Source organism: Tetrao urogallus (genome assembly GCF_951394365.1).
Source record: "Tetrao urogallus genome assembly, chromosome: 7".
Lineage (NCBI taxonomy): Eukaryota > Metazoa > Chordata > Aves > Galliformes > Phasianidae > Tetrao > Tetrao urogallus.
This window is the reverse complement of record NC_136820.1, coordinates 51,252,478-51,280,166: the sequence shown is the minus strand read 5'-3', so window position 1 is coordinate 51,280,166 and position 27,689 is coordinate 51,252,478. Positions and strand designations below refer to the sequence as shown.

The following is a 27,689-nucleotide window of genomic DNA, read 5'->3' as shown; positions in this document are numbered from 1 at the left end:
AGCTGGATCCCCATGAGCAGCTCAGTGGGTGACTGCTGGACCTGCACACCGAGTTCCCAGGACAGGTTTTGCCCCTCACCAGCCTGTGTTGGCTGCTGACAATGACTGCGTTGTCTCTCAGCTCTTTTTCAGCATCTCCCAGAACGACCTCCACAACTCCACCGCAGTTGCAGTGAGTCTGGCAGGCCTGTCCTCACTGGGTTCTTCCTTCTTGCTCTTGAAAACTGAGACAACGTCTTCCAGCTTCCAGTCAGCTGGGACCTCACCGGCTTCCCACTCGAACCTAAATGAGAGAGGTGCCACGATGGCACCACGACGCCACCAGCCAGCTCTCTGTGCACCCCAGGGTGAATCCCATCCTCCATTCCATGTTCAATATTCAACATTGCTTTTTTTTTGTTGTCCCCCATGGTGATGGCCGGCTTCAACTCCAGCTCAGCTTTGGCCGCACCATACTCTTCCTACAGTGACAACCAGCACCTCTGCAGCTCTCCCACCTCCCACCCTCGCTCTCGGGGGCTGTTCCCATTCTTTTTCTGCTCGCTCCACCCCCCTCATCGAGTGCTGCACTGTGTGCAGCTGAGGGCAGCGGTCCCGGGGGTGCAGAGACCCCCCACAAGGGGAACCCCCCCACCCCCGGCCGTCCCTTTGCCTGCTGCACGGAACGGGACGGGGCCCAGAGGGGCCGTGTGGTTTCTGCTCAGCGTGTGACTTTCGGGAATGGGAGCGGCTCGGCCCGGGCTTTGGTTCACCCGAGGGCAGCAGGAGCAGCAGGAATGCTTTCACTTTCTGTTGTCACAGAGCCCAGAGCTCAGCGCCCTGCGCTCCCTTGGGGGCTCGAGTTCCCCCTGACGGCTTCAAGGAACAACAGCTGCACTTTCTCCTCCCTTTTCCAGAGGCCCCTCGTGGGGATGGGCTCTGTCCGGGCTGCGATTCCCGATGGTTTCAGAACCGTGCTGATGCTGCTGACGGCGCCCTGGACCGCTGGGAGCAGAAGGAAGCAATGCTGCATGCAGAGCGCTAATTGAAACACAAATATTACACTAATTACCGTCATTATCCTTTAGTCCCTCCACGTGCCATGCTCAGGGATCTCCCCAAACCCTGCGCCCACCCCGCCTCCCGTGGGGATGTGAGGAGCCCTCAGACCACGGCACTGAGGGCCCTGTGACCGACCCCATCCCCACCCTGTGCCACCAGAGCTGATTTGGGATGGATCCCTTCCCGTGGCTGTAGTCCCCGTCCCGTGGGCACTGTTCCCATCCCATGAGTGCTGCTTACTCTGCCTGGACACTCCATGCTCTCCCAGCAGCATGAGGGCATTGTGCGACAGTCCCTGACCGTTCCAACACAGCCAGGCCACCCTGCTTGCTACAAACGGGGACAAAAGCCACAGCACAACACGGCAGGCTCGCACTTTGTGACGCTGTATTCACACCGAGGTGCGCAGCCCGCACGGAGCTGCAGCGCTGTTGGAAGGAAAAGCAGCTTCGTGTTTTGCGGGGCAGCGCTGCAGTGCGCCTACCAGGGAAAGGGAGCACGGCACAGCTCTGCTGGCTAACGCACAAAGCGGCGGTACACCGAGATAACGCTCTGCCAGCCCCATGAGAACACAGACCGCAGGGCGCGCCAGAGGGCCAGCAGCGCTGCAAGGACGCCGGAGAAGCAGCAGCAGACGCACTGCGCACACGGCGTGCGGCACAGCCATCGCACAGCCGGGATGGACTGCAGCCGCTCCAGGAGCCGCGTGTGCCACCGGCCCCGCAGCTCCACGTCCTCGGCCAGGAGATCGCATTTCTCCTCGAAGTCGACGTCCCGGAGCTTCACGAGCCGTGCGGCGCCGTCGAAGAGCTCGTTCCGGTAGTGGGCTCTCAGGTCTCCCCCCAGCATGCGCAGCACCGTCTCCAGCAGCTCCCCGACCCGCTCCTCTCCCGCCCCCCCGACCGCCCGGTTGTCGAAGGCGCAGCACCGTTCCCCGCAGTCCCACAGCAGCTCCCGCAGCGCGGCGGTGCCGGTGTCCTCCACGTGCCGCCGCAGGGAGCCGCCCGTCAGCTCGTCCCCGCGCGTGAAAACCACGACGGTGCGCTCGGCGGCGCCGCGCCCGAACAGCCGCCACACTTGCCGGACGGCCGCCTCGTCCTCCTGCGTGAAGCGGCCCAGCTGCGTCACCAGCAGCAGCGCGTGCGGCCCCGGCGCCGACAGCAGCGCGCAGCGGGCGACCTCGCGGCGGCACCGGGCGCTGCGCTCCGGCGAGTCGAAGGCGTCCGGCGTGTCCACCACGTGCACTCGGTAACCCCTCCACGAGCCGCTCTGCCGCTCGCTCCTCTGCGTCACCGCGCGTGTGGACAGCCGCGACTCGAAGGCCGCCCGCCCCAGGATGCTGTTCCCCGTCGCGCTCCTCCCGCCGCCGCTCTTCCCGACGAGCAGCAGCCGCAGCTCCGGTGGCTCCGGCTGCCGGAAGGGCTCTGCCGGGGAGCGGAGGGGCATGAGGCGTCCTCCGGGGGCGCCCGAACCCCCCTCCCGGGGCCGTCCGCCCCGCGCCGCGGTCCCGCGGACCCCGTCCCGTTCTGGGCACCGCCCGCCGCCCCCCGCGCCCTCACCGTCGCTCTGCATCGCTGCTGAGCGTGGGCCGGCCGAGGCCGAGCTGTGCCGGGGCTGCACGGGGACGGAGAGGGCGACCGCGGGCACGCAGCGATGGGATCGGGCGCCGTTCGTCCGCGGGAAGCGGCGCCGACCGCTCCGACTCCTTCTGACGGAACGGAGCGCAGGAGGTGCCGAATCCCGGCCGGCTTTTATGCGAGGCCGCGGGGGCGGAGCACGACGGGCCGTGCGGGAACAGCCGGGGACGCGGAGCCGCAGGGAGCAGCTGGGGGTTGCCTGTCGCTCCGCGGGGAGGGGCCGCCCCGCCGGCAGCCGGGCCGAAGTCCGCAAGGACCGTAAACGCCTTTTCCCGTAAACGCGCCCGGTTCTCCCCGCGCCGTCCCGAGCAGCGGAGCCGCGCGGTGCCGTCGCCACCCCGAGCACGAGCGGACGCCCCGCCCCGCCGCAGCGCCGCGTCCCCCAGCCGAGCTCCTCCGCGCTGCGCGGCCCCGGGGGTCGCCGCCCTCCCTGCCGGCCCCCGCCCGCGCCCCCCCCCGGGGGGCTCCGGGGTGGCCGGGCGCTTCCCGACCCGCCGCGACGCGACGCGCTCCGCTGGGGGCTGCCGGCCCGACGGGGAGCGGGGCGGCGGACGGCCGCGGGCACGGAGCGGCACCGGGGCTGCTCGCGGGGCGGCTCCTCGGTGCCCGCATTCACCCGGCTCCGTTCGGCCCCGGCCGCAGCAGCGCAGCCGTCGCGGTTTCGTGGTTTTTCCCTCGTTATTCCACTTTCCCTGCGTCACGCAGCGATGGGAGTCAACGAGGCGACGCGGCGGCTCCGAAGAATGAGCTACAACTCCCAGAAAGGCACGGCGCTCCCACAACGCTTTATTTTGTTATTTCCATCTTCCAGGGGGAGGCCATGACAGCAGAACCGAAAGCTCACAGCAGCGCTCTCCTTTGCTCCCTGTGTGTCACAGCTGCTGCAGCATCAGCACGAGAGCTTTGCGTTTTGGAAACTCTCGTTTATTTAGTAGCCCGTGGTTTTCGTCACGGTGATTAGATCTTAATTACAGAAAAAACACAACCATAACCACCACCGTTTGCGCCGGCGCCCCTCGCGCTGCCTGAGTGCGATGCTCACAGCCCTGTGCAGCACCTCATCAGCCTGCACCTCGCGGTCCTCCCGCGTGTAACGGCCCAGCTGTGTCACCAGCACCAGCACGCAGGGCTCACGGGCAGCGAATCTGACGCAGCGCTGGCGCTCCTCGGCCAAATGCTGCTTGTCCCACTGAGAGCCCCCGAAAATCGCCGGGGTGTCCATGACCACCACGCACCACTCGCCCCAATCCCGCCTGCCGTCTTTGCACGTGGTGGTGACGGGTTGGGACGCCAGCCGGGACTCGAAGCGCTCCTCGCCCAGCAATGTGTCGCCGGTGGCGCTGCGCCCCGCGGGGGGGGAACCGCCGCTCCCGTCTCCGCGGCGCGGTCCGCCATGGGCGCGGAGCTGCAGCCGCCTCGGTTCCGCTCCCCGCCCGCTCACCCGGCGGACAGCCGCGCTCTGCGGGACGGGGACCGCCTGTGGGCGGGGATGGGCGGCCGCGGAGCTCCTGGGGCGGAGCTGCGGTCCCCGGTGTCGGTGCAGGGAAGCGCGGAGCCGGGGCGGCGGGGAGGAGGGGGACAGGGGGGACACGGGGACTAGGCGATATGGGGGCATTGGGACACTGGGACAGTGGGTGTCAGGGACATGGGGACGCAGGGATTTTGGGACTTCAGATCACATGGGCTGCTGGCACAGGGACATCGGTAATGTGAATATTGGGACCATCAGGACACAGTGGCACGGGTAGCTCAGGCCACCGAGCGACGACGATGCCGGGACCTCAGAGATCGGGGGCTGCTGGCACTGCAGAGGGCTGAAAGAAACCGGCGTGAGAGGTGCGGGCTGCAAACGAGACGCTCCGGAGCAAACCGCCTTCTCCGGCAGCTGCCCTCCGGCTCCGGCTGAGCCCGGCGCTGCCCGTCGCTCCTTCGGGAGCTCGGAGGTCGCAGCGGCACCGCAGAGCCCGCTCGTGTCCGGGCCGGGCGGGGGCAGAGCAGCTGCGCCACCCGACGGGGCTGCGCGTCCCCCCCCTGTGCTCAGCGCTGCCTCCGGAGCTCCGCACAGCGCGCGGGTCGCGAACGCCCTCTGGAGCACACAGCGCGTTCCTTCTGCCACCCCTTTTCCTGGGGGAGAACGGCGAAACGAGCCGAACCTGACGGAAGCCGATGGAGGCGGAAGCGGCCCCGGCTCTCCTCGGCCGGGACGGGCGCAGCCCGAGGGGGGACGGCAGCTCCTGAGCACCGGCCCGGCTCTGGAGACGGCGGAGGGCTCCGTGGCAGTGTGCCGCTCACCCCGGTGTCGGAGCCGGCCGAGCCGCGCGACTCTCCCCGAGCTCTTAGCAAGACGGAGACGCGGCGTTTTCCAGGCGTTCATTAATTTAATTAATACACAGCGGCAGTGCCTGCATTTCCACACACACAGCGGCAGGGGGACACGCGGGCGGACGCGGGGCGGGGATCGCTCGGCGCGGGTGTTCGCGGGGGGCTTCGCCGTGCGCGGGGTCGCGGGCACGGGGCGGGGAGCGGCGGGACGGGGGGAGGAGGAGCAGCTCCCTCGGGGGTCGGGAGGAGCCGTCACCGGGAGCTGCGGCCGGGCCGGGTGTCAGCTCCCCCCGCAGCCGCGTCCCGACGCACCGCATCACCCCGCGGGGCGGCGCGGAGCGGTGTGAGCAGCGTCGGCAGCGGGAAGCGTCGGCAGGGAAAGCTGGTTTTCCCCTGCAAGCGGCGGGGCAGCAGCGGTGGGGGCGAGGGGCGCGCAGCCTGGATGCAGCCGTGAGTTCGCCTCATCCCGGCTCACCGAGCGCCGTCCCGGTTCAGAGCGCAGGACGGCGCGCACGGATGGAAGCCCAGCGGATGGCGGCCGCCGTCCCGCAGTGGCAGCCAGGAGCGCTCCCAGAACGCTGCGGCTTACACGGAGCGGCGGGCACAGAGGTGATGCGGGATTTGCACCGTCCCACGTGCAGCGGGGCTGCGGTGCTGCCTCTTCCCAAGCTTCCCCGGTGCTTGGGGACCGCAGAGCGGGACAAGGGGCAGAGATGTCCACCCCAACCCTCGCTTCTCCTGGCCGTGGCTGAGCACCGGCACGTTTTCAGCCCGCCGGGAGCCCGCAGTGCTCCAGTCACCACGCACCCACTCCTGGTTGCACCGCCCAGGCCGGGTTCTCTGCTGCTCCGGCCGCAGCCCACGCCTCGCCGCAGTCCCTCCTCCAGGCTGGAGCTGCCACTGCCCTTGGGAAGCAGTCTGCACCTGTGAGCTTTGCGGTTTTGTTTTAATTTTGCACGATTTCTCTGTTTCAGGGCGCTCTGCAACGCTGCAGCAGCACCAGCCCGGATGGGGGATGGGGGGTACGGGGGGAATGGGGAGCACGGGGGCACGGGGTGCACACAGCAGTGCTGAGGGGAACCCCCCCCCACTGCTCCTTGCTCAGGGGTTCCACCTGTGGCCCCGCTGTGCACCCGGCTGCAGTGCTGAGGTGCTGGGAGTGGAGGGGAGGAAACCCCCCGGGGAACTCTGCCATTTCCAGAGGCGGCCGCCTCGCTCAGCTCCTCCCAGTGCCCCGGGGGGTGGCAGAAACCCAACAGGAGCCCAGCAGCCCGGGAGCGTCTGAGGTGAGGAGCAGGAGCAGCTGATGGGAGAGACCTCGTGGTGATCAGGAGAGCAGCTCCGTGCAGGGAGCACGGGGTGCCTGGGGGGGCTCAGGCAGAGCTGGCACTGACCACGCCGTCACAACAGCACCGAGGGGACGGCGCCCACTGAGACGCCCAGCGGCCCCGAGCCCCCGTGCAGCGCTTGGAGCCACAGAGCAATGCTGGGGGGGCTCAGGGCACGGAAAGCCCCATGGGGCAGCCATGGGAGGGGGTCCCGGGGCGCGGGGGCTCACGTGAGGGTGTTCTCGGCCCTGTGGGTGCGCTGGTGGAGCTTCAGGGAGCCCTTCTGGCTGAAGCTCTTCCCGCACTCAACGCAGGCGAAGGGCCGCTCGCCTCCGTGGGTGCGCTGGTGTGCGGCCAGGCTGCTCCTGCAGCCGAAGCCCTTCCCGCAGCGGGTGCAGGAGAAGGGGCCGCCTGCTGCCGTGGGACCACCGGCTTCCTCATGCGGCTCCGAGCCCGGCGAGCGGCTGCAGGCGGCGGCGCTGGTGGCCCCGGGTTGGTCCTCGGCGTGGGTGCGTTGGTGGTTGAGGAGGAAGCGCTGCTCGCGGAAGCGCTTCCCGCAGCTCCCGCAGGAGAAGGGCTTCTCGCCGCTGTGGATGCGCTGGTGGGTGAGCAGGTTCTGCTTCAGGCTGAAGCTCTTCTGGCAGACGTCGCACTGGTAGGGCCGCTCCCCGGTGTGGATGCGCTGGTGGATGATGAGGTTGTGCTTGAGGCTGAAGGCCTTGCCGCACTCGGCGCAGATGAAGGCGCGTTCCCCGGCGTGGTGCTTCTGGTGCCGGGCGAGGCTGGGCTGCTGGCCGAAGCACTCCCCGCACAGGATGCACTTGAACTCCTTCCCCGCCGCCTCCTCCTCCGCCTGGCTGTGGATCACCAACGCCTTCTCATCCCCAAAGCCCTCCTCGCCGCCGCCGGGAAAGGCGAAGCTGTTCTCGCCCGCGGGCGATGCCAGGTCCGTCATGGGCGCACGATGCCCGGTTCACGGCGCCCGCATCCCTGGGGGGCACAGAGAGGGGCGGCTGCAGCTCCCAGCCGTAACCCGAGGGGGTCCAACGACACCCAGCACTCCCCGCGCCGTCGCTCCGGGGCCGGATGCCCTCATGGTGGGTGCGTTCCCCCCTGCTAAGCTTCACAACCACACCTGACCGTGGGGGGCAAGAGGGGACCCGGGGCCGGGGCCGTTCTACGGCGTCATCCCACCGGGGAGCAGCGCTGGGGCTGCAGGCTCGGGGAGGGGGAGGGGGGCGCGGCGCGATCTCGGCGGATGGGCACGGGATGGGGTCCGGGTGGGGTCGAGATGGTCCGGATGGGGCTGCGACAGAGCCGGGATGGGGCCGGGCCGCGCCGCATTGCGCTTCGGCTCCGCGCTGCCGCACCGCCCCCCCGGGCCGAGCCGAACCGAGCCGTTCCCCACACCTCCTCCCCGGGCCTCCCCTACCTGCTCCCAACGCTGCGCTCCGGGCCCGGCTCTCTCCGTGCGCTCCGTGTGCTCGCTGCGCATCCCCCGCCCCGCGCGTGACCGCGGCGCTCCCTACGCTCGGGGCCGGGCCGGGCCCTGCGCGGTGCCGCCCCCAATTCGCGATCCCCCCCTCCTTCCCTCCGCCCCCCGCCTCCCGCCGCCGTGCCTCCCGGTGCCGACCTGCCCCGCTCCGCGCTTTGTGCCGCCCGCTCCGGCCCCCGGCTCGTTCCTCCGCCCGCGCTCCCGGCGTCGCCCCGCGGCCGCGGTCACGCGTGGGCTCAGCGCCCGCCCCGCAGCCTCGGCCCCAGCGAAGGGAGGGACCCCCCCCGGCGGGATCGGGTCGGGCCGAACCGATCCACCCACGAGTGGAATTTCTGCTCTTTTGCAAAGGGAAACCCCGAGCGGGTGGAAAACAAAGGGGTTTCCACGCTGCAGCCCGCGCTGCTGGGCCGGGAACAAAGGGTTCTGGGGAGGTTCTGCGGGTTCTGCCGGGAGCTGCAGTCCGTGCCGAGGGGCTTTACCGGCACCCTGCGACGCACGGAGCTCCCTAAACCCCCCTCCCCCGCTCAGCCCCGAGGGCGCAGCCCCCCGCCGCAGCTCCTGGCGCTGCTTTTGGCAGCGCCGTCCGGTGGCACATGGCAGAGGTGCTGCCGAGCATTGGGGTGCACAGGGGGAGCAAAATGGAGATCCCACGCGTCAGTGGGAAGGGCCCTAATTTGGTTGGAACGACACGAGGCTGCAGCAGGGCTCACCAGAGCAGCCAAGGCCACGAGCAAAGCGCAGCGCTCGGGGTCCCGTGTAGGACGGGCGCTGCTGGGATCAGGCCTCAGGCGCCCGGTGCACGCAGGCTGTGGCTCGCCAGCACTGCTGCACCCCGCACAGCTTCCTGTTGTGCCGTTGCCCAGACCTGCCTGGCCATGCATGCCTGCGTTCCCGGAGCAGCTGCTGACACTTCCCCAGCGCGGCGGCAGGACGAGCCTTTGTGCCACCAGCGTGCTGAGTTGGCTGCTTTGCTGCCGAGGGGATGGAAACAGGAACTCGGCTCCAAGGATCTCAGGCTCGCAGCAGGAGCCTGGGAGCTGGGGCACAACGAGGTTGCATATTAGGAAAGGTTCAAGTTGGATACTGGGAAGGATTTCTTCTCCAAAGAGCAGCTGGAACTGGCACAGCTGCCCCGGGGGAGGGGGGGTCACTGTCCCTAGGGGTGTTCAAGGACCTTGGGGATGTGGCACGGAGGATGTGCTCGGTAGGCATGGTGGGGGTGGGGGGCTAGACTTTCATAAGGTCTTTTCCAACCCCCCTTTTTCTATGACCCCCCCCTCCCAGTGGGATTGTGACCACAGCCAGACGGCTGGCAGCTCAGGGAAGGCTGAGGATAGTGGGGATACGGAGCACAGCCCAGGTGCCTTCTGCCTGTTGGTGGGAGGTGGAGCAGCAGGACGGGACGGGAAGGAGCAGCGTGGGACAGGACAGGGCCTGCACATCTCCACGCACCCAACGAGCAGCATTCCAGCAGCTCCGCGCCCCAGGATCCCATCCCAGCCACCCAGCAGGGACCGCAGCCAACAGAATGGGAAGGAGAGCAAAGGCCCACGGCGCTCGCAGGGCTGCAGTGGCAGGGAAGTGAAGGTGCTGCTCACAGGCAGGCGTGTGGGGGCCAGGGCCTGCCTTGATGCACAGCTCACAGCAGGGACAGCACTGGGGGGCTGTCGACTCTTGGTGGGGAATGAAGGGGAGGACAAAGCGCAGCCCCAGGAGGGGCAGCCCCAGCTCAGCTGCTGGCAAGAGTCATGGCTTTAAAAAGCACCGCAATCCGATGCAGCTCTACTGACGATCTGCTGCCTTCACCCCTTCGCTGTGTGACTTTTGCTAAGAGGTGCAAAAGCCAAGGAGGCCTCTGCAGGCAGCTCTGCCAGCAACGCGGTTATAAAGCGCACCAACACGGATGGGCGAGTGGCTCCCAGCCCGAGGGCAGGGGCAGAGTGCTGTCCCGCAAAGGAGGAGGCAGGAAGCTGCTGTGAGTAAGCTTTTATTTTAAATAACCTCAAAAAAATAGAGTTGCAAGGACCTGAAACGTCGCTGGAGCGTGATGCTGGGTGAGCGGGGCTGAGCGCTGCAGGGAGCAATGCCCACTCCCTGCCTGGGGATGGAGCCAGGGACCCCACGCCAGGATGCCACCATCCCTCGCGTGGCCGTGCCACCAGCCGGGCACTCTGCTAACGGAAAACATCCTTACCCAGCACGCAGGTCCAGCGGGGCCGTCCCGGTGTGCCCTCCTGGCCGCTCCAAGTCCTGGGGCTGAGCAGCTCTGGTTATGGCCTGCTCCATCCCTGCCCATCGGGGCCACCGCGCCGCTGCCCCAGGCTGCGTCCCTCTGGGTGTTGGGCATCTCCAGGAACGGAGATCCCACCTCTGTGCTGGGCAGTCGGCGAGGCGATTGCTCGCTGCACAGCAAGCAGCCTCCCTCACGCTGTGCCCCCGCAACACAGGGGAGGAGGCGGCAGGCAGAGCGCACCCAGGATCGCGCCGGGCACCGCTGGCAGCACCCGCATGTCCTCAGCGAAGGTCTTTGCCAAACCACGGTAGCAAGGAGGCTCTGCAGCTGAGCGAAGCGATAGGGACGTCCTGCTAGGGCTGGGGCTGCACAGCTCACAGCGCGAGGGGAGCAGTGGCAAGCCGGGCCCTCTGGACACAGCAGGCGAGATTTGCTTCCCCTTTTATGCGAAGCGCGTTTCCAAGCGGGAACAGCTTCCAGGCCAGCAGCTCCCATCCCTAAAGCTCTGCCCCACAGCCCTGCCCCAGCCAGACAGCTCCACACTGCTCGCCCACCAGCACGGGCGCAGCTGTGGGCAGTGCAGACACCGCTGCCCGGCACTCCTGGTTATCTATGCAGAAGTTAGGTGAGTACCAGAAAGAGGCGCTACTCAGAAAGGTTATCCATAGAGCAAGTACAGAAGCGGAAGCTACATTCCCCATCCCCACCCCCCATATTCACCCTGTATTACCCCTCCCGGCTCGGAGGAGATACTTAGCTGTGATCCTCCAGGGTCCTCGAGGCAGGAAGGGACCCGTCGCTGCCCTCTGCAGCTCGCTCATCCCCCAGCGAAGCTGCTCCTCTGCCCACGCTGGTGGGCAGCCAATAGCGGGGCACAGCTCTCCGGCCCTCAGCTTTTTTGTGGAGGGTCGTCAGTCTGGATGCTGAGGGCAGAGGGCTCCAGCGGAAGCTCCCAGCCCACCAAGGCCCCTCTGTGCCCCACGCCAGGTCTGCATGTTGCAGGACTGCAACGCTCAGCCTGGAGCCAGGCCCCAGCAGACATGCCTCTGCCCGGCCTCCTGCACGGCAGAAGCGATCCTTAAGTCAGCATGCAGGATCCCGAGCTCCTCCCCACCCCGCACAATCCAACTCTTCACAGGCAGGTGCTGGCAGAAGCGCTGCAGACCCACGATCCGGCACCTGCTGCTCCTCAGCTCCACCCGCCTTACAATTTGGTATGTTCAAAACACAGAAAGCTCACGCGTTGTGTCCAAGTCCATCCACTGCCTCGTGACCAACCTGCTGCATCTCACACCCCACCTCCAGGGTGCTTCACTCGCAAGTGTCCTGTTCACAAGAACCACCACAGTCCTCCCGAGCCCCGCAGGCTGGGACTCGCAGCCTGCCCTGCCTCAGACTCTTACAGGTCCGCAGTCGGTCAGCAGTTGGCTCTTGGCATGAGCTCCCACCGAGCCAGGTTTGGTGTCCCTGCCGCAAGAGCAACAAGGTGCGGTCCCTCGCTTGGGTGGGCGCGTGGCAGCGGGCGCGTTACAAGCAGCTCGGGCACGGCGAGGTTTTCTCTTCGCTGTGCGCTCTCTCAGGCACTCTCAGGACTCTCTTGTCCTCAAAGCTTCTTCCACAGCCGCCGTACTTGCACCAGATCTCAGCACGGCAGTCATGCTGGGGCTTCAGCAGCAGCTGCCTCTGGGTCACGCAGTCGGCGCAGCAGCACTGCGGCTGCAGGCTGGGCTTCCCACCCAACCCTTCCCCACCCTCGGAGCACTTGCAGGGGCACTGCCCAGCGGGCGCCTCCTGTGGGTGCTGCGAGCCAGACACCAGGTGCTGCTCTTCCTGCATCAGCTGCAGAAGGATGTCTGCGGCCCCGGATGGGCTCTCTGCTCTGTTTGGGCCGGGCTGCGCTCCCGGCCGCAGCTCTTCCCGCGGCAGCGATCCCTGCACGGCTCCACGGGAGCAGGGCGGCAGCAGCGCGCCAGGCGGCGCGGGTCCCTTCCCCAGGGCAGCGCTGGCGTCCGGCTCGTCGCGGTGTGCCGGGCAGGTCCCCTCGCAGCAGGAGGGCGGCACACCACCGGTGTGCGTCCGGCGGTGCCGGAGGAGGTGAGCCTTCTGGCTGAAGCCCTTCCCGCACTCGGCACAGTGGAAGGGCCGCTCTCCGGTGTGGGTCCTCTGGTGCACAGCCAGGTTCACCTTCTGCCGGAAGCGCTTGCCGCACTCGGCGCAGGCGTGCGGCCGCTCGCCAGCGTGGCCCTGCCGGTGCAGCTGCAGCTCGCCGTGCTCCTCAAAGGACTCCCCGCAGAGCGAGCAGGGGTACGGGCTGCCGGGGTGGCTCTGCAGGCTGGGCGGTGTCTGGCCGGGGCCCGGCTCGCTCTGGGGCCGCTCCACCACGTGCACGCGCTGGTGGACCCGGAGGGAGAGCTTGCTCTTGAAGCGCTTGGGGCACTCCAGGCAAGTGAAGGGCTGCCTGCCCGAGTGGGTCTTCTGGTGGGCGATGAGGTTGGGCTTCTGGGCGAAGCGCTTGCCGCACTGGGTGCAGGCGAAGGGGCGCTCGCCGGTGTGCGTGCGGTAATGCGTCACCAGGTTGCCCTTCTGGTTGAAGCGGCGGCCGCAGACGCCGCAGGTGAAGGGCCGCTCGCCGGTGTGGATGCGCTGGTGAGTCACCAGGTTGGTCTTCAGGCTGAACCTCTTCCCGCAGACGTCGCAGCGATAAGGACCCCGGCCCCGGTGGTTCTGGCGGTGCTTCACCAAACGCTCATACTGCACGAAACTTCTCCCACACTCGGGGCACAGCCAGGCTCTCCCCTCCATGTCTTTCTCCTGGGGAGATTTGGTGGACAGCTCATCTCCAGAGCTCTTGTCGTGCTCGGGGCACTGGTAGGACTTCTGCCCCACGTGAGTCTTCTGGTGAGCAACCAAGGAGATCCACAGGCCAAAGCTGTTGCCACACTGATTGCAGATGAAGGGCTTCTCCGCTCCGGGGGTGGGCGGTGTGGGGGCCGTGCCGTCCCCAAGGACAGGCTGCACCCCCAGGTGCCCCAGGAGGTGTGGGCCGGGGCTGAAGCCTGCAGCGCAGCCAGCAGGAGCCTCGGCGGTGGGGCCATGCTGCGGCCGGAGCAGAGTCACCTTGGGGCAAAACCCCTCCCCACACTGCACGCAGGGGAAGGCTTGCTCCCCTAGATGGGCTTGCTGCGTGGGCAGCAGCTGCTCCTTCGAGGGGAAGCCCTTTTCCGTGCACGAGTACAGCTCCTGGCCTTCGGGGATCTTCTGAACGGGCAGCGGCGCCATGGAGCTGAAAGGAGCCTCCTGCTCCAGGCTGCCTGGCTGCAGCAGTGTGGGTGCAGCCCCGAAGGGTAGGGTGGGAGCCGGACCCCGACCCGGGCACCTCCGCTGGCGTGGGGCGTGCGTCTTCTGGTGGGCTTTGAGGGACACCTTGTCCTTGAAGCACTTCTGGCACTGCCCGCAGGGGTAGGGGCGGACATCAGTGTGGGTGCTCTGGTGAGTCACGAGGTTGGTTTTCTGCGTGAAGCGCTTGCCGCACTGGGTGCAGGCGAAGGGGCGCTCCCCGGTGTGCACGCGGTAGTGCGTCACCAGGTTGGTCTTCTGGTTGAAGCTCCTGCCACACAGGAAGCAGGTGAAGGGCCGCTCGCCCGTGTGGATGCGCCGGTGCGTGATGAGGTTGGGCTTCTGCCGGAAGCTCTTCCCACACTCGGGGCACACAAAGGGGGTGTCGTCCTGGTAGCTGCGCTGCGTAGCCCGCAGCTTCGGTTTGCCGGAGCCACCGTCCTCCTGCTCACCCCCCGCCAGCGCCTTCTCGTTGGCGGCGTGGATGCGCTGGTGGGCCAGGAGGTTGGCCTTCTGGCTGAAGCTCTTGCCGCACTGCGTGCAGGGGAAGGGCCGCTCGCCAGTATGCACGCGGCGGTGGGTCAGCAGGTTGGGGCGCTGGCTGAAGCTCTTCCCGCAATCCCCGCACCTGTAGGGTTTCTCCCCGGTGTGGATCCTCTCGTGAGTGATGAGGCTCTGCTTCTGGCGGAAGCCCTTCCCGCACTGGGCACAGCGGAAGGGGCCATTGCCAAGCTGGGGCACCCAGCAGCCCACCCTGGAGGGCAGCGGGCTGAGGCCGGCCGCGCCGTCCCGCTCCGTGCCTGCCCGCTCGGGAGCGCGCTGCCCGCCATGGAACCAGCGGCTGGAGCTGCTGGCACCGGTGGGGTACAGCTCCAGAGAGCCTGCAGCAACCCCGGGCTTCTCATCAGGCTGCTCCACCTTGTTCGTTCGGACAGGCTCAACTGGATGTCAAAAAGATTCAGAGCATTAACGTCAGTGTCTTTCGCTTGGCTTAAAGCACCCTAATTAACCAGGGGGTTTAGGACCCTTTCCAGAGCCCTATTCCCCCATGGCTTGGTGAGTGCAGTGCTGGCAGACAGCAGTAATGGCAAAAAGAATCCCATTAGCTGGCCTCAAATGGCTGCAAGCAGCTCTCCAACAAGACCATCGTCCCCCACCAAGGCCAATTTCCAGCAGCCCCACTGAGGACACGAGCGACACCTACCTGCACAGGGGCTCACGAGGATCTTGCTGTCCTCCTGCATCTGCTGGCCTTCAGGGAACGGCTCCTCCGACTGTTTAATACCGAACAAGCCACCGGGCTTGAAAAATCTGTAGCCTGGTTGAAGGGATAAGAGCTGGTCACCATGAACTGTCACACTGCAAAACACGCATTTGGCATACGCATCATTATGCTGGAGATGCCTGCGTTAATTCACAAATAAGCTAAAATTAACTAAGCCTCAGGGCATCGCTTTCATCTATTTTAAGCTTCTGCTGCCTGAAGCATAATTAAAGATAAAAAGAAATACAAGCTCCACGCTCCCTCCTCCTGGCAACGTGTGCTCCAGTGAAAGGTGAGAGAGAACACCGTTCCTCGGCGAACAATGTTCTTTCCAAAGTCTTTCACAAATTCGCCCAAGTATCCTTAGATCTTACCTGATGCTTTTATGACAGGATTTCAAAGGCTACCACAAAAATGCAATTAATTACAACAAGAACCTCCCAAACAGAAGAAAAGGCTACATCTGTACAAGAGGAGCCTCGCTGCCAAAGCGGCTGCAGCGCAGGTGGGGGGTTTCCTCCCCGGGTGCCACACTTGCACACATTTATGTATGGTTTCTACTCCCCCCTCTGCTCCTTCCAGCCCTGCTGCAGCCCCTCCACCGACTGCGCTCCAGAGAATGCAAAAACACAGCACCAAACCCACTTCCTTGTGGGTGAGCCCCCACCAGCCCTGAGCCCTCACCTGTGCAGGGGTCAGAGGGGATCTCTGCACCCGCAGAACCCAGTTCATGTCCAGCCCTGGGCACCTCGTTCAGCCTGGGGTAAGGCAGCAGGTTCAGGATGTGGGCAGGCTGCTCCAGGAGAGAGGAGAGGTGTTTCAGCAGCTGGCCATCGCTTTTCTGGTTTGGTTCGGTTTGGTTTTCTCTGTTCTCTGGGTTTTCACCACGCACAGAAGTGCTTGGCAGCATCCTGGCACCCTGAGCGCTTCCTTGGTCTTTCCCTCGTGCAGGAGTCGGGTGCTAGGAGGTTTCACAGGGACCCCGTGATATTTCCCACTGTGCCTCTGACTTGTTTCAGCACAACACAGCTTCCCTATCAGCAGAGCATTGCCTGGCACAGATCCTCAAGAGGAGCTTGCTCCGGGCTGATGCCCCGCGCCCGCCGCCCTCCTGACCTGGGGGGATCCACCCAGGCTACCTGCAGCTGTGACCGCTGAGCCCCACTTCCCAACCAACCCAGGGTCAGGACCAGAGGAGGAGACCTCTGTAAGAGCCCAAAGCATCTCTCCTGCAGAGCTCAGCACCCATCCCACCCAACTTCCCTCCCCAGGACTCCTCTCTTCCTCCCTCAGAGCTCTGCGGCAGTTTGGCAGGAACGCAAGGAGAACAGATGGCACAAGGCACTGAGACCAGCCAGCGCTCTGAGGACTGTCACAACTTCGAGAAGTGACAATTTAAAAGGAAAAGTCTTGCACAGGACTAGCAGTGCTTCCTTGGGTTACAGCATTTCTAAACGACAAGAAAAGCAAGAAACCACCAGGGGGGTTTCCAGCCCCCGGGAAACCACCAAAAAGCCACCACCACGGAAGCGCCGCAGCACAAAAGAGGATCAGCAGCTCCGCTCCCCCCCGCAGCGCGCTGCAAGCGGCCCTCAGGGATGGAGCACGCCCCGCCACCGCCCCGCCGTACCTGGGGAGCCCCCCCCGCAGACATGGTTCCCCCAGGGCCCAGATGGCACACGGAGGGGACGCAGACTCTCGGGGTGACGCGGGGCGGCGGCTGTCCTCTCCTTCCACCTTCCAGTGCCGGTTTGGAGCTTCCCCAACTTCCTCCAAATGGCTGCGGGTCCCTGCGAGAGCAGAGCAATGTGAGCGCGGCACGGAGCGGCGCGCAGCGGGAGCGGCTGGGCGGGCGCCCGGACCCTCCTCCTCCTCCGAGCTCTCCGAGGGGAAAGGAAGGAGCCAGCGGCGGGGTCTGGCCTGAGTTCAGAGCCTCTGTTTACAGTGCAGCCTCCCGCAGCCCGTGGTGCTGCTGGGATTTGTAGGCGCGGGGAGGGGGAGGCCGCAGCCGAACGGCCCCGCGGAACGCGGCCATGCCTGGCCGGACTCGCTCTGCTCAGAGCCTGGCACCAATGCTGCGTGCCCCAGCCGCAAGGCATGCCTGGCTGCAAGCTGAGCAGCCTTCATTCCATCTCACGGAGCGATGCTGGTTTTAGGGAAGCCTCAGACAGAAAAAATACATCTGCTTTTGCTGAAGGGCCGCAGGGCTCGCTGCTTCCTCCAGTGGCAGCCCAACACGACACAGTCCCTGAGGACACGGTGACAGCCACAGCGCTCCTACGAGTCCCACATCACTTCACAAAGACTCCAGGGTTCACACGTGTCCCAGCCCTAGCCCGGCTAGCATAGGACACTTGATTCAAAACTGATGCCGTTGATTACGGAACACAATGGCATCAAGAAACCACTGCAATCTCACAGCCTGGGAAACATCATGTTTCCAGCCAGCTGCCCAGCATCCAAGGCAACACCACAGTGTCCCCATGCAGCACCCAGGGCTGGAGCAGAACAACACTATCACACGTACAATATTTCCTGGGCCCCACGTCTGTGCTGCCTGCGCCCTACAGACATCATGTGGTGAGAAACCCGAGTCCTTGTGAGGCTTTGTGTGAAAACACCACGTGAGCATCCATGAAAACACCATCTTATGAGCAAACAAGAGCATGACTGGAAATAGTGCAAGGTGGGTCTGTGACTTCTCTTCCTGCTCAGTGGTTAAACCAATCTTGCCCAGCTCTGCAGGGCCACAATTACTACAAGGAAATACATTCTCTTGAGCCCCAGATGTATTGGGGATGACCTGATAAGCACCTACCCCTAATTAGGAGGGTTATTTGGGGAGATCTGCTGCTGAGAGTACTAGTGGTTCAGTGTGAAAGCAGGTTGGGCTGTGAGGTGCTTTATGCAGTTTGCTGTAACTATTGGCTCTGGGTCCTTGAGAGCACCCGACTGTGCCACTCAGCTAAGAGCTCAGAAACTCTGTATCCTGTGGGCACTGCCACTCAGACACTGTGATACCACGATACTCTTAACCACATCCATCAGGTATCAACCATCACAAGGGGACCAGCCCAGCAGAGGTGAGTGCAATGGGGGTAGGGGCTGGGATCCCCTTGCTTAGCACTGCTTTGTGGGGCTTCGAGGCCTCTTGGCAAGCCTCTAAGTATCCAGGCAGATGTGTCTGCCTCTTAAAATTAGACTGGATAGCTTCTTAAACTCCAGGTCTATTGATCTCTATACATCTCTATGCCTTGTACCAGACCTACCTCCGGGTCTGCACGCCTCTAGGTCTCTTGGCCGGACTGTGGCCTCTCTCCAGGCCTCCAGGCCATCCTCTTGGTTTCACACACCTGCACCCCCTGGCCTCCCTGTGTGCTACCAGCCCTGTTTGGCCCTGAGATCTCCCTTTGGTCTGAAGGCTTTGAGGCCTTTTGTCTGCCTTCCCGCTTTCCCCCTTGCTCTTCAAGCCTCCAGGCCTCAAGGCCCGCGCTCCACGTTGCTTGTAGATGTCTCAGCCTTGGGACAGATGGAGAAGAGAGTTCTGAAGCGTGGCAGAAGTTCCTTCACGACGGCCCCACGGCCGACGCCCGCCTTTCAGCCTCGGTGCCGCGGGGCGGGGGCACCACACGACATCTCCTCAGCGCTCCCATCCTCGCGACGCGGCCCTCGGCTGCTCCCCGGGGCGAACGGGACGAGCGGCGGGAGCGGGCTAGGCCGGGCCTCATCCCACGGGCGGCCTGCGGAGGGCCCCGGGGCGGCCCGCACCGGGCACGGTCGCTGCCCCCCACCCCGCCCGGAGCCCGGCCACCGCCCCGGCCCCCTCCCGCTCTCCTCAGCGAGGCCTCGCCGCCCCCCGGCCCGCCCCCCTCACCCTGGGCCCGGCCGGGCCCTCGCGTTGCCGTGGCGACGCCCCCCTCCCCCAGGCCCCGGGCCGCCTCCCCGGGGGAACTCACGGCCGCCGGCGTCCCGCGACGCGCTGACGTAGACGCGGTGGTGACGTCAGCGCGGCGGCGACGCCGGGAGGCGCGCGCGCGACTGCGGGGGGGGGGGGGGGGGAGGATGGGAAGGAAAAGGCGGCCGCTGCTCTCCTGCAGTCTCGCGAGAACGCCTCGCCCCGCACTTCCGGCTCAGCGCGCGTGTCCCGCGGCGGCACTCGTAGGCACGGGAGGGTTGGAGGGGGGGCGGAAGTAGCGCGCGGCACCATAGACAGCAGAGCGTTGCCAGAGCGCCCGGAAGTGCTACCATAGAATACCGGAAGTGGGCCAGAGCGTCCCACTTTCCCTCCCCCTCCCGTTTGCCCACTACCAATGGGAGGTTTAGTTTGTTTTTGGGGGATCCCGGGGGTTCGGATGAGCTTCAATCAAGGAACCCAGCGGTCGCCCTTATCAACCTGAGCCGCCTGTTGGTGGTTTTACCAGCCGTCCTGATCCCACAGCTCCCATGCCACCCCTCGCCCCAAGGCAGCGCGCAGGATCCCCCCTCGGCTCTCTTCGTTTATTTCTGTAGGGAGCTCTGTGCGCGTAAAGGAGGGGTTGGAGGAGTTACGCTGGGGTTGCAAAGTCAAGGAGTGCAGGAGCGCAGCCCGACCCGGAGCGGGCATCCAAGCTGCTCCAGGTGCAGTTTGTGTGTTTGTTTTGATGTTTATCCTCAGGAAATCCATCTCTGCAGCTCCTCACGCCTCCCATGGCGCTGCCTTTGTCCTGGTGCAATGAACCCACGAGTCAATCCCTTCTGCTGCCTCACGAGCACCAGATCCTGTCCCTCTCTGGGCCGAAGGTTTGTTGTTCCAAGCTCAGAGATGCCCTCGGTCCCTTCGTTTAAAGCAAGGTCCAGAGCTCCTGGAGCACTTAATTGCACGTATCTGTGGACGGGAGGAAGAAGCCTTGCCAAAGACAAGAGATGCTCAGTATTTGGTCACCAGCCGTGTGCATCTGATCGCCTTCTCCAATCAAATTTGTAGGATATGGTTTCCCATGCGTGACTTCAGAAGGACCAACCCGTTCCCTAACTCTGGGGGTTGTTTCAGTTCTCAGCAATGCCAAAAGGAGAATTTCCACCTGTTTCAAATGTTTTTCTTGATGCAATTTTCCAGTCTGCCTTTTTAATGTTTGGTTCCTTCTTTCTACCTGACCCCTCGACCGCTGTCTCCATGGTGTGTGAGTCCCACTTCATTTGCAGGAGCCCAGCTATTCCTTGGGTGATTTCTGCTAGGAAATGAGGTCCTCTATGTGATGGTAGTCCTCCTGGAATGCCAAATCCTGCAATAGTTATTTCTTTCAGTAAAACTCTGAGTATTTCTCATGCTTTGTTGGTTCAGCACAAGAGTGCCTCAAAGCACCCAGAAAGGAGTCAGCCAGTGCTGATATTTACACTCATCACACTTCAGTAATTCACAAAACAAATCCATTTGCCAAGATTCCCCGCATACAGAACCTCTTTTTAATTCAACTGGGGAAGATCTACCCTTAATTTTAGGGTTATAAGACAAATCCTGTGCCTCTGGACAATGCTTTTAGCAGTCCATAGCATTGATTCCTACAGCATGTCTTCCTCCTGCTTCAGCATGAGCTTCTGTCCCCATACCAGCGCTCTCGGGTGTCCTTTCCATTTACTCTTTCACTGTTGGTCACTACTCACTGCCCATGAGGTGCTGCCCACCATTCAGCTGTTGTAGCACACCTTAAGAGCTCTGATGGCAGCTCTGCCAACTCACCCCGTGCTTTCATACAAACAGGAGTCCTAATACTTTGGAATGCCTCAGGAAGTGAGGCTCCTCGTTACTGACAGTGACGTTTCCTTGGCAGCTTCATCTGCTCCTCTCTTCCCTTTGATGACTTCGTTGTGTTGGACCGGTGGGCCTTGCAGTGAAAAACCACCACTTGGTTGATAATTGCATCAATTAATCCCATAATTTCTGCGCTGTCCTGTGTAGGATTGCCTTGAGATGACAGTAACCCACTTTTTTCCCATCCAGCTTCACGCTCACAGCAGTGCCAGGTTTAGAATGCTCAGCATTTGTGCCGTCACATCGTTACAGTAGCCGCATCTTGTTCTTATCATAAGTTGTCTGAGGTCTAACTTGCTCAACCAATCCCATCCCATGAGAGGTGAAGGGCATTCTGGCATAACAAAAACTCACCAGTTAAAATCTAATTTCCAGTTTCACATTTGGTTGCAAAAAGGTTTAACCTCTGGCTTTGCCATGGCCCCAACTGCCAGCACAGAATACTTCGATGTCCTCCAACGCTTTACAACAGGAGAAGCAGCTCTGGTATCTGCTCAGAAGGCAATAACTGAATTCCCTGAGACCTCAAGATGTTCCTCTTGTTCCTCAGCTTGTGGCTTGCATTCCAGCAGCCTGGCTGCATCCTGCTGCTCTTTGGTTTCTCTCTTCATTCCTTCCCTGCTTCCCACTGTTATTTACCCCACAGACCATCTCACTCCGTTGTGAAGCAGACACCCCCAGAATCCCATCAGCTTTCTGCAATGTCTCCCAGATTTCGGGGCCGACTTCCCCCAATGAACAACGCATCCAACAACAGAGTTTTATTCCCTTCCCCTTCCAGATGGAGGTCGGCTCCTTGGCTGGGCCCTGCTGTCACCTGCTATGATTCGGAGCTGTTCAGGTACCCCATGTTGTCCCCATATATTATAAAGTATTGCTGCTGTTTCATCGTTAGACCCCAGGTTCCTTTCCACCAATTCCCATCTCGTCACCATTTTGTATCACAAAGAAATCAACGTGCTGAATGTCATCCCGCTCATCTACACAACAGCAGTGTGACGTGAATCACAGCGTTGCATTATAGTTCCCATTTCAGCCTCCATCCCCCACTTTGTCCACTGCCCAGCGCTGCAGACAACAGCACCCGCCTTCAAAGACACCTTCAGTCGTGTTGTGATTCAGACTTCCTCCACTTCATCACTTTGGCAGCTTTGAGGGTGGTTGTCCTCACCTGCATAGAAGCACACATTGCTGTGTGTGAGGTTACACGTATGAGGAGTTGACTGAAGATCAGTTCTTGGCTGGCAGTGCCACGAGGTTCCCCCCCTCAGCCTCTTCTGGGTCTTAACTTCATTAAAACAAGGCTTTCGTGCTTTGTTTCTATCACAGCAGTGGTTAAAACAAGTCAGCCAATTAATTTCCTTATAGTCCAGCTGCCTGCACAGTGGCACGCTTCTCTGGGGTGAAGGATGCAGGCAGAAGGCATGAGGCCCTGTGCTGCTCCTGGATTTCCCTGCTTGCCTTTTATCCTCAGAGAGCAGAGGAGGGGTCCGTCAGGTTGGCACTGAGCTGCTCTGGAGCTATTTGGACACTGTGCATGGTGTAACTCCTGCGTTGCCCTGTCTGGAGCCAGGTTGGACTCGATGCTGGACCCAGTGATGCTGCTGGGTCCTGCAACCCTACCCCATCCCCACAGCCCCCCATGGGTGCTCTCTGATGGGTTTATGGCCTTGTACTGTGATGCCCCATCCCTTCAGGCATCCAAGGCCAGGCTGGATGTGGCTCTGGGCAGCCTGGTCTGGTGCTTGGCGACCCCGCACACAGCAGGGGGTTGGAACTGGATGATCTTTGAGGTCCTTTTCAACCCAGGCCACTCTATGATTCTGCTGCGATGCCCTTCCTGCACACAGTGCTGGAAGAAAGCACTGCTGGCTCGGAGACAAACCCAGCCCTTTCAATCCAGAAAAAACTCTACAGAAAGCAGCCAAAAGCGGAGAAAAAACTGTAAACCGTGGGACTGCTCCGAATGGCAGAACCCAGAAAGTGCCCCAGAAGTGCCAACTCTGTGCGCTGCTGCTTGCAGGGCTCCTGGGAGCGGGGGGCTTTGGGCTGTTGTTTGCCGTCCCATCCCCACCGTGGGGCTCAGGCTGGGGGCCCCCCAGCAGCCCCAGGGCCATCGCTGCAGTGCTGCCCGAGGACAGATCTGCGCCCTGGCTCTGCTCCCCTTCACCTCTCCCCACTTCTGGGCTTTGCCGTGCTGGGGACGGAGCTGACGATGCCGATGGGGTCAAGGCTGCCGCCATCCATCCCCGCGCGCCTCTGGCCACCGCTGCGGCCCCTCCTCTGCGGGGGCTGCGCAGGGCCGTCCGATGGGCGGAAAGGGGCAGTTCCCAGGAAATTGGTTAATGAGAGACCAAAATCAACAAGCGGTGGTGGGCAGCAGGCCGGCGGGGCTGCGCGGCGGGGATGAAGCGGCTGCTGGGCATCGCCGTGGCCGTGCTGGCGTTGGCGGCCGCCGGGCAGAGCCCGCTGCAGCGGCGCGTGGTGAAGGACATGCTGGACTACTTCCACAGCCGCAGCAACGTCCAGCACCTCTTTAGGGAGCAGTCGGTGGAAGGGGCCGTCGAGAGAGTGAGTGCTGGGGAGGCACGGGGGGCCCTCATGCAGGGTGGCTGTGGAATTGTGTGGGGCGAGGGGCGAGCTGCCACCGAGTGGGGGGACGGGGGTGGCGTGGTGTCACTGCCGGGGATGCAGAGCACCACGGGTCTCCGGTGGGCTGGCACAGTGGTGCCTGCTGGCACGGCGTGGGGCTCAGCTACTCATTAACCACACTGTGGTAGGACTGAACAGCGCCTGGTGCCCCGCTGTCCCCTGGCAGGACACGGCGTCCCGTTCCTGTCCTCTCCCCAGCAGGCAGCTGAGGGCTGCAGGGTGGGTTTTTACTGAGGGTTGGGAGGCTCACTGTGGAGCCCGGGGTTACTTTTTGGGCCTGGGGTCACTTTTGGGGGCTGGAGTCCCTCTATTCCTACTCCTGGTCCTGCCGGCACACTGGAGCCGGGTTTGGTGCCATCTCATCCTTGCCCATCCCAAGGCACTGCAGCAGCTCCTCACTCCATGGGCACCCCAATAATCCTGTGATGAGCTCTGGTGAGCCAGGCACAGCCCACAGCCCATCCCCCCACACCTCTCATGGCACATCTCCCCTGCACCAGGTGGACTCATCAGGGACGTTTGTCCAGCTGCGCCTTAACCTTGCACAGACGGCATGCAGGAAGCAGACACAGAAGAGACAGAACTGCAGGATCATGGAGAACAGGGTGAGGTGGGGGCTGCACCCCTCGAGCCAGCGCCCCATCTCCAGACACGGGGACAGGGTGGTTTCACCCCTTCTCCCTCCCTCCTGCCCTGTTGCCATGTGCCCATCCTGTCCAGCACGGCTGCTGGTGCTGGGGGTGATGAGAAAGCCGTGCTGCAGGGCTGTGGGGGATGTCCCCAGGGCTGGTGGTGGGGTCTGGGTGCTGGCACCGGTGGCAATGGCCGTGTTGTCTCCGCAGAGAAAGCCAGCCTGCTTGGCCTGCTACAAGTTTGACAACAGCGATGTCCCCAAGGTGCTGGACAAGTACTACAACTGTGGCCCCAGCCACCACTTGGCCGTGAAGGTGAGCTCTCCCGGGGGGGGGGGCTCAGCTCTGAGACGTGCTCTGGGAGCCCACAGTGATGCCAGCGCCTGTGCTCTGCCCTGCAGGAGATCAGGCAACGTGACGAAGCTGAGTGCAGGGCTGTGGAGGAGGCCGGCAAGGCGAGCGATGCCCTCTATCTGCCTGGCATGTTTGCTTTCTCCAAGGGGCTGCCAGCCTAGGTGCCTGCGCACGGTAAGTCCCACCTGGAACGTTCCTCTGGGTGAGCACAGGGAGCTGCAGGCAGCGGGCTCCTCCTGCAAACAGCCCTCAGCACCCCCTGTCCCCTCTTTGCAGTCCTGCAGCCACCACATCCCCAGCCCAGGAGGAGGATGCTGACACGGGGCCCCCAGCCCCCAGCTTGCTGCCCCTCAGCGCTGTGCAGAGAAGGGAAGGTCGTCCCGCAATGCCCCCCAGCTCCTGGCAGTGTCTGCATGCACCATTAAACCCCAGCTCTGCCTCTGTTTCTCTGCTTCATTCCTACCCAGGATCTCTGTGTGCGGGGCAATGGGGTGGGCTGTGCCACCCTCATTCGGAGCCACGCTCTGCTCTGTGGGCACACCGGTGGGCTCGGGAGGAGGGATGGGGACGCTCAGGGGCTCGGCGCAAAGCAGCAGAGACCTCAGGGACGGCACATTTACTGCACAGCTGCTCCCTGGCAGCGGGACCCCGTAACCCCCCTCGGTCCCCACGCGCAGCCCCCAGGTCCGCATCCCTCTTTGAAGGACGGTTGCCTGGGGTCAGTTCCAAAACCTGCCAGCGTTGGTGCCAAGGCAGGAGTCCGTTCCCCACATCCCAGGTGCCCGTGGAGCCCCCGAGCCGGGAGCGCGCAGAACGGGAACGGAGCGGAACGGCCGCCTCGATGGCTTCGGGCCGCTCAGAAGACGTAGGATCCGGGGTCGGCGCGCCCGCTCAGCGCCCGCTCAGCCTGCGCGATGGTGTCATCGGCTCGCCTGCCCAACTCGCGGCACTCCCGCAGCGCCTCGCTGAACTGCCGGTACGCCTCCTCCACGATGGAGCTGCGGCGCAGCGGCGGCGGCTCCCAGAAGCCCGCCCGCACCCAGGGCTGAGCGGTGCGCGGCGGCGCGGGGCCGGGGCCGCGTCCCAGCGAGCTGTCGAGGTCGCGGCACAGCTGGAAGAGCTCGCTGCCTCGCCCCGACACGCGCTCGCCATCGACGTCCCGCAGGCCGGGCAGCAGCTCGGGCAGCGCGGTGCGGTAGGCGGCGGTGGCGCAGACGGGGTTGCTGAGCTGGCCCAGCGCGTCGCGCAGCCGAAGGCTCTCCAAGCGCCGCAGGCCGGCCAGGCAGCGCAGCTGCTGCAGGCTGCTCACCTGGTTGCCCGCCAGGTTGAGGCTCTGCAGGCTCTCGCAGGAGCCCAGCGGCTCCAGGCTGGAGATGCGGTTGCGCGAGAGGTTGAGGACGGCCAAGGCTTTGAGGCCGGCCAGGGGGCCCAGCTGCGAGATGGCGTTGCCGGAGAGGTCGAGCCACTCCAGGTTGGTGCAGTCGCCCAGGCAGCCCAGGTCGGCGATGCCGCGGCCGCGCAGCTTCAGCAGCAGGATGGACTCCAGAGCAAACTCCCCGGTGCTGGCCTTCAGCAGCTGAGCCGTGATGCGCGCGCCGTCGCCCTCCTCGCCCTTCTCTGCCCGTGTCTCCATGTCGGGTTGTGGGGATCCGCACCAGCACTGCGCCAGCGCAGCTCTGTGGGGACACCGGGGGAGGCTGCTCAGAGACGGACACAGTGGGATGGGAGCGATGCTCACAGATGGATGCTCAGGGATCGACACCCGGGGATGGAGGCGTGGGGGTGGATGCTCACAGATGGATGCTCAGAGATGGATGCTCGGGGAGGGACGCTCAGAGATGGACATTCTGGGATGGACGCTTGGGGATGGATGCCCACAGATGGATGCTCAGGGATGGACAGTCAGGGATGGATGCCCCGGGAGAGGTGCGAGGGTTGCTCAGGGCTGGTGGGACCCCCGTGTGAACGCACAGATCGCCCCCCCCTGTGCTCCTACCCCTCTCGGGTGCCCCCGTTTCTCACCCCCCCCTCTACCCGCACACAACGAACGGCGGCTCCCGGCGGCCCCTCGGCTCCGCCTCCCGTTGTCACGGCGACCAGCGGGCGGAGCGAACGGCACACAGCGGCATTGCGCCAGCGGTGGGGCGGGGGGGGGGACAGACAGACAGAGGGGGGACAGTTGGGTGGATGGAAGGGAGGGAGGGAAAACGGGTGCCTGGATAGACAGACAGTTGGACAGATGGGTATAGATGGGGACGGATGGTACAGATGGATAGATGGGATGCGTGGACAGATAGATGGGACACACAGACGGAGGGGGAGATGGGGAGATGGGTGGAGGGATGGATGGTGGATGCGTGCATGCATGCATGGATGGAAGAGGAGTGAAGGGATGTGTGGATGGATGGGACAGAGGAAGGAAGGGAGTAGCAGACAGGCAGGCAGGCAGAGGAGTAGGACAGAGGGTGGTTGGTGTCCTCCAGCTCCCACAGCTCTCGCTGGCTGGGCACAGCAGGTGGGGCAATCAGGCACTGCTCCCAGGGAACAGCCCCAGGCCCACAGCAGTGCAGCAGTGCTGCGGTGCTACCAGGGCTGCTCCCATGGCACTGCACACCCGGGGGGCCACAGCCCTGCAGCAGTTGGAGCTGATGTCCCTGCACTACAACTGTGCCCACGGCTTCACCACCATCAGAGTCCCTGGTTACGTCTCCGCGTCACAGCTGTGCACAGACTCACCTTCACTGATGTCCCAGTGGTGTCTCCGGTCCCCAAGCTCACCGGAGGCGATGTCCTTGGTCACGTTCCCATGCCACAGCCATGCACGTAGCCTTCTCGTGACGAGTGTCCCTGGAGATGCCCGTCCCACAGCCGTGCCCACAGTCTCATCGTTTCCAGTGTCCCTGGTCCCATCATCATGCCACAGCTGCGCCCACAGCTTTGCCATCACCAGTGTCCCTGGTCACGTTGCCGAGCTCACACCTCACTCTAACTGGCATACCCAGTGATGTCCTTGCTCTCCCAAGCTCAGCAGGCATGTTGCAGAGCCCCAGGCGCAGTGCCTGCATACCCAGGACATCCCCTGGCTCCAGCTCAGTGCAGATTCCAGGGCCAGCCCCCCACGTCCCCTCTGCCCCCAAGCGACCACTCCAGTCCCCCATTACCGGCAGCCCCACACTGTGGCCCCTCTGCACTTCCCTTCCCCCGGGGGCTGCACCCATCCTGGGGCCGGAAGGTGCCCGGTGCCAAGGGAAGGGCGGCAGCAAGCACAGCCCCGGCCCCCTCCCTTCCGTGGCCACCGGCCCCCCGGCATCAAAAAGCAATAACAGGAAACGCAGCCGGGAGCCCCACAGCCCTGCAGAGGAGATAAACCGGAGTCCAGGGGCTGCAGAGCTGGGCCCCCAGCCACGGCCGCACCAGGGGCTCCGCGGGCAGTGAAGCATGGAGCGAGGCCTCATCCTGCGCCCGGGGGCTGCGTCCTGCTCTGCCCCGTGCCAATAAAAGCCCAATTCTACGTGTGCTCCTGCACAGCTCCCGCTCGCGGTTCCACAAGCAAACAAGCGCGGATTCAGCTCAGCGCACCGCACAACATGGGGAAAACAGCCCTCGG

The 27,689-nt window shown here is 64.0% G+C and overlaps 3 protein-coding genes across 3 annotated transcripts; 1 reads left to right on the top strand and 2 right to left on the bottom strand.

Annotated features, from left to right (window-relative positions):
• Positions 1-1,472: 1,472 nt before the first annotated feature.
• Positions 1,473-2,677, bottom strand: LOC306948623 (GTPase IMAP family member 1-like). The gene is made up of 2 exons (XM_079538276.1): positions 2,601-2,677; positions 1,473-2,465 (listed from the first exon to the last, which is right to left on the bottom strand). Exons 1-2 carry the CDS (start codon positions 2,611-2,613, stop codon positions 1,558-1,560), a joined length of 921 nt encoding a protein of 306 aa, XP_079394402.1. The 5' UTR covers positions 2,614-2,677; the 3' UTR covers positions 1,473-1,557.
• Positions 2,678-22,850: 20,173 nt separating this feature from the next.
• RARRES2 (retinoic acid receptor responder 2) lies at positions 22,851-24,243 on the top strand (the record flags this gene model as incomplete). Its single annotated transcript, XM_079538279.1, has 4 exons — positions 22,851-23,015; positions 23,597-23,701; positions 23,939-24,043; positions 24,130-24,243. 4 exons carry the CDS (start codon positions 22,851-22,853, stop codon positions 24,241-24,243), a joined length of 489 nt encoding a protein of 162 aa, XP_079394405.1.
• A 695-nt stretch (positions 24,244-24,938) lies between these two features.
• Positions 24,939-25,715, bottom strand: LRRC61 (leucine rich repeat containing 61; the record flags this gene model as incomplete). The annotated part of the gene is made up of 1 exon (XM_079538277.1): positions 24,939-25,715. One exon carries the CDS (start codon positions 25,713-25,715, stop codon positions 24,939-24,941), a length of 777 nt encoding a protein of 258 aa, XP_079394403.1.
• Between the last annotated feature and the right edge of the window lie 1,974 nt (positions 25,716-27,689).